Here is a 5,430-nt window from a genome sequence, read left to right as displayed (position 1 = left end):
CCCCCTCCCAAGCCACTACGATTTTGGAATGCACCTAGTAGCTTGACATTTATTAGGAATAAAGACTTCTGAGTTCTGGTGAATTTGTGCGCGCGGGGTCATTATGTTACCGCTATGCGGTGTCTAGTTTGTGACACATTCTGCAGCAAGATAAATTTACTATTTATCCCCAACACTGTATTTCAGTTCTATATGAGAAAATATTTAAATGTATTATTTTAGGGGAAAAATTTGTCAAATTGACTCCCATGTTTAATATGACCGCCCAACTTTGTGGATTATTTTTGTGGTTTAATGTTTTRCATTATATACACTAAATATTAGGGGTGCAACGATACAGAAAATTCACGGTTTGGTTCAATAATTTGGTCTCACGGGTCGATATTTTTTCAATACAAAAAAAAAGAAATTTCCATGCCCTTAACTCGTAATTTATTAATATTAATTATGAACATTTGTTTAACCTCCAAAAGTACAGTTTTTCAATTAAATGTTGCTGAAACAGCAAGTTTCTCTGTGGGTCTGTGCTCAACAATGCAGCCTAGGTGGAGTAGTTAAACGTAGATCCTCTGAGCCTTCAACACAGAGCGTCTTCAGAAGACAAGTGGATAAAATAAAATTTAAATTGTTCGATACAAGTGTGTTTTGAACCTAGAGCACTGTATTGAGCGATTCAGTACAGATGCATGTATTGATGCACCCCATGATCGCAGATCCCAATATTAGATATGAATAACAGCGCACTAAACATTTCTCTAGGTTGTGTTCACTGTGACATTTAGTGGCAGCAAACAGCTGTTTTTAACACAATCACTGAAAGAAAATCAATACCAAAAGTCTTGTTTATTGATAGCTTTGACTGCTTCTCTCCTGTTTGCTGTGATGAAAACTGTTTGTTAGCTTGATATAAATGTTTGAGGTGAATTGGCCGGTGTGTTGTGGCAGAGCTGACTCTGAAACAAAAAGCCAATATTCTTCATTCATTAAGGTTTCATGAGCCTAGTTGTTGTTTTTTTAGTTCTCGCTCGTTTCTCTTGAGTCATTAACGGCTGTAAATCTCTCTGACAGCACATTTTAGCTGTGGAAGCAGTTTATTATTATTAAAAAGTTAAATTCCTCTACTCGGTGCTTCTCCACGTAACATTCGATGCTTCTCACCACAGAGAGTCGGGGTGGACCTGCAGGCTCGTGTCAAAGGTGAATTCAGAGCTCTGCATCAAATCCTGCAGGATGAGGAGACCTGGCTGCTGGAGCAGCTGAGGAGAGAGCAGGAGGAGGAGCTGGAGAAGGTGCAGCGCCACCTAGAGGCGTTAGAGCTGGCTGAACGCGAACTGGACCACAACATCCAACTGCTGCAGCAGGCCAAAGTCACACTGACGGAGGTGAAATCTTTATTTATTTATTTATTTATTTTAAACCTATGTTGTCCTTTTTGATTTCGGTAAGGTGTGACAAAGTGTATATATATATATATTAAAAAATGTAACTATTAGCACTTTGAGTTTGACAAATTATGTTCAAGTGGTTTATATCAAATCTAAGAAAAAAATTTCAGAAAGCACGTGTTGTATGAAAAAATGGTTATTCTCAGTGTTTGCATACAATCTGTGTATAGTTCATTCTTTTTCCAGTTTAAAATAAAATCAGGAAAAAGTAGAACAAATCAGGTGTTTTTTTATTTTCATTATGTTTTCAAACTAAATTAGAAAAATGATGATTGTCATTTCCAGTATCAGTACATATTAAAACATAAAGCGTATGCTTTATTTAGGATTTAGATATCTAAAGCAAAAATCAAACACTGTATTTTTAATTAGTTTGATTTTTACATTTAAGTTTTAAACACAGAAACCCCCCCCCCGTTTGGAGACTTTGCTTTGAAACAGAAAAATAAAAGAAGGAACCACATTCTGTCGTTTTATTGCCTGATGCCRTTGGCAAAATATAAAAATGTTTCCTGAACCACTGGATTTTAAGGAGCCTCCCAAAAAGTAATCACTAGATGTTCATCTACAGCCGATTTACGTTTTGAAGTCAACACAATTCAAGATGGCCGTCACAGCCAACTGACTCTGACACTGATCAGTTTTACAGRTATTTAGGTGTAGAAGCTGACAAATACTAGTAACACAACATATTTTACCAGATCTTGCAATATTGCTTGATCAGTAAAGGTAGTCAAAGTGTTGTGCATACCATCTGAACTTTAAATGACCTAAACTGATGTCTATAATATGAAGTTAAAGTGATTTTTCTTTTTCCTTTCCCACAGTTCCCACAGCTGAGGTGAGCTTTCACTACCACATTAAACGCTTAAGGCATTTTTTTGCATCTGTTTTTAAAAGTTTTTTTTTTTTTTACTTTGTCTCATTAGTGTTGTTTGTTTGCCTGTGTGTCTAATGAAACGCATGTCGTCGACAGACCATGTGCGCAGGTGGAAACTGTTTCGGAGTTCAATATAAAYGCTTTCAGCGACAAATACTTGTCTCCGCTGCAGTACGTCACATGGAGAAAGATGTTCAAGTCTCTGAAGCCAGGTAATTTCCTCTTCTGCTGTGCTTCATTAAACTCCAATAGATGCGAGCTGTAACCTGGCTCTGCCACAACACTGGGAGTAATTATGAAGAAATGACTGAGTACGCTCTGATTGGAGTCATTTTAAAGTGTTTTTTTTTCCTTCCTGGAAACTTTTTTAATTTGTGCAACTTGTGTTTAATTCATGTATTTTCTTTCAAAGGTCCGTCTCCTTTAACGTTCGATATCGACACGGCTCACCCGAGCATTCACGTCTCCAGGGACAAACTGATAGCAGTGGAGTGTGAGGTCATGACCTCGCATACGAGCCACAGCAAGCGCTTCCTCCAGTGCGTCAACATCCTGGCTGCCCAGAGTTTCCAGTCGGGTCGACACTACTGGGAGGTGGAGGTGGGCTGCAGCCCTAAGTGGGACCTGGGCGTGGCCTCGGAGACGGTGGACAGGCACGCTCGRATCAAGCTGAGCCCCGAGAGCGGCTACTGGACCCTGCGGCTGCGCAACGGCGACGAGTACTGGGCCGGGACGCAGCCGTGGACGAGGCTGCAGCTCGCGTCGCCCCCGCAGAGGATCGGCGTTTTCCTGGACTGCGACGAGAGGAGGGTGTCGTTCTACGACGCCGACGAAATGAGTCTGCTGTACACGTTCAGCRGTGGGCCGAGGGGCAAAGTGTTCCCCTTCTTCAGCCCGTGCATCAGTGACAGCAGGACCAAACCTCAGTTTATTAAACTCCTGCATTACCCTCCTGTCGCTCTGTCCGGGTAACTGAAGCTAGCTGTTTCAGCACGCACGCCATTTTGGCTGTTCTCATATTTTCCATTGTAATCGTTCTGAGGACGCCCTTTCAGTTCAAGGCACCGATCAGCTTGTTATTAAGCAGTATTACAGCTTGGCTCAGCATTTTATGGCTCATTAACTCTATCGCAAGMATCTTTAATAAATGTAGATACTTAATTTTTTTTATCTCAAGGCACTATAATTATCTCATCAAGTCAGACTATCTTTACCCGTACTTTCAATCACTTCAGGAGGAATTGTGCAYTTTACTGCAATTTTATATCTGATTAAAATCCCCATGTTTTATTCATGAGACCTAAATATGACGGTTTCTTCTATTAGCTCTTCTTTTTCAGGTAATTTCTGGTGAAGAAAGCACATGATGTATTCATTATTCGTGCCTAATTTTAAACTCTTTTTGAAGTTTTGTATCTGATTGTTGCATGTAGTAATTCTGCGACTTCATCATGTAAATCTTTCTGATGCAAATAAACAAAGTCAACAAAGCGCGCTTTTTAACGTGGCACTACTTGAACTAATCAGGGATGTTTATAAGGATTGTTGGAACACCATGTGGTTTATGGCGGTCCAAAACCATTCATAAGTAGAAATGCCAAAAAAAAAAGTTGACTTTACTGCACCTGGACTGGAATTTTTTTTTTTTTTTTTGAGCGCGTGACACATTTCTGACACTGGAACTGCGAGAATAGGCGGGATTTCGGTTATCTTCACAAACACATTGCAGGATCGACGTCCTGTTTCCTCCCGCCAGGTGAAAGGTCAGACAAACAGAGTGACAGCAGGGTTGTCTCTTGGCTTTTTGACAGCTCTCGAGGGGCCGTGCTGGGCAGGATACTGCTGCCTGCTCTTCTAATTGAAGTTGGCTTTCCGTAAATACCTTTTTTTGTGACGAATTCCAAATAACCACTTATTTGTGTATTTTTTTTTGATATTTTAGAGGTTTCTTAGCAGTAATTTCTAAACATAAATTCTCCACACTTACTTATGGTGAGTTTTTAAAATCTCAAGTTTCTGTATACGTTGTTACAATAATACTCATTCATCCACACAAACAATGCTTTTCTACTACATGTACACATTTTCATGTTCTTACTCGTACATCGATAAAAACATTGCAGCAGTGAGTAGTTCAATGTTTTACCCAGGGACACGTCACACTTCGTCCTGCTGCTAAAGCTGAGGATTGACCCTCAGACCCACTGAAGAGCAACCTCCACCAACTGGGCCACAGCCTTCGATGTTGGGGGGGCGGGGTCACATTATTTTAATCTAAATAGATTTCCCACCAAGCATTTGCCCACATTTTCAGAAAGCAACATAAAAAGATAAAATGTTGCTGTTAGTTACATTGTCTTAGTACAAAACCAGAGTAGTCATGGAAAAAAAAACTATGACAAAATGTTGATATAAATCATTTAAATTACGAATTAACTTGACATAAAATGGACTGGTTTTCAGTAAAAAAAAAAAAAAAGTGGTTTCTTTCGAGTACCTTCAGATTTTTACAAATATTTCCACACGTTTTAAAAACCAGAATAGGTTTGTGTTTTTTGACGAGCATGTACTGGTGACGTAGTTTCAAACAACTTTCTCCAGCAAAATTTAACCCAATAACTGGTAACTAAATTGTCACTATAATGAAAGGTTGTCRTGTGTCCCAGTGATGGACTGAGGACCTGTCCGAGGTGTACCCATCTGCTGACCCCTGGAAATAGACATCTGCCATCTTAAACAGCAAAGTAGTTTAATAAAAATRGATGAATGTAGATTTGGCATCTACAATCAGAGTTCTCAAATTTAACCTGAACAAATGTGCTAAATTAAAAAGTACTTTTTGATGTTGAAGACTGCAATTTGTTACACAATGACCAGCGACCTATCCAACCAGATGAAAGGTGGACAGGGTTCCCACGGGTCCTTGAAACCCTTGAAAGTTTGTGAATTTGAAAAAATGATTGCAAGGCCCCGGAAAGTTTGTGAAAACAGCCAAAATTATGCTTGTCCTTGAATGTTTTTTGGGGATTGGAGTTCTTTATTCACACGACTAATTTTCATCATGTTAACCCCCCCACCAAATATATATGTGTGTGTGTATATATA

General features: G+C 39.5%; 1 protein-coding gene across 1 annotated transcript in view; it reads left to right on the top strand.

Moving 5' to 3' along the window:
* Positions 1-3,816, top strand: part of trim105 (tripartite motif containing 105) — a 10,595-nt gene extending 6,779 nt beyond the window's left edge. Inside the window, exons 4-7 of the mRNA XM_014006087.1 lie at positions 1,164-1,382; positions 2,273-2,286; positions 2,422-2,537; positions 2,738-3,816. Coding sequence (XP_013861541.1) covers positions 1,164-1,382; positions 2,273-2,286; positions 2,422-2,537; positions 2,738-3,297 — 909 coding nt within the window. The 3' untranslated portion in view covers positions 3,298-3,816. The remainder of the gene's footprint in view (positions 1-1,163; positions 1,383-2,272; positions 2,287-2,421; positions 2,538-2,737) is intronic.
* Positions 3,817-5,430: the final 1,614 nt, after the last annotated feature.

Source organism: Austrofundulus limnaeus, unplaced genomic scaffold (assembly GCF_001266775.1).
Source record: "Austrofundulus limnaeus strain Quisiro unplaced genomic scaffold, Austrofundulus_limnaeus-1.0 Scaffold34, whole genome shotgun sequence".
Taxonomy (NCBI): Eukaryota; Metazoa; Chordata; class Actinopteri; order Cyprinodontiformes; family Rivulidae; genus Austrofundulus; species Austrofundulus limnaeus.
This window is presented reverse-complemented; position numbering and strand designations above follow the sequence as displayed.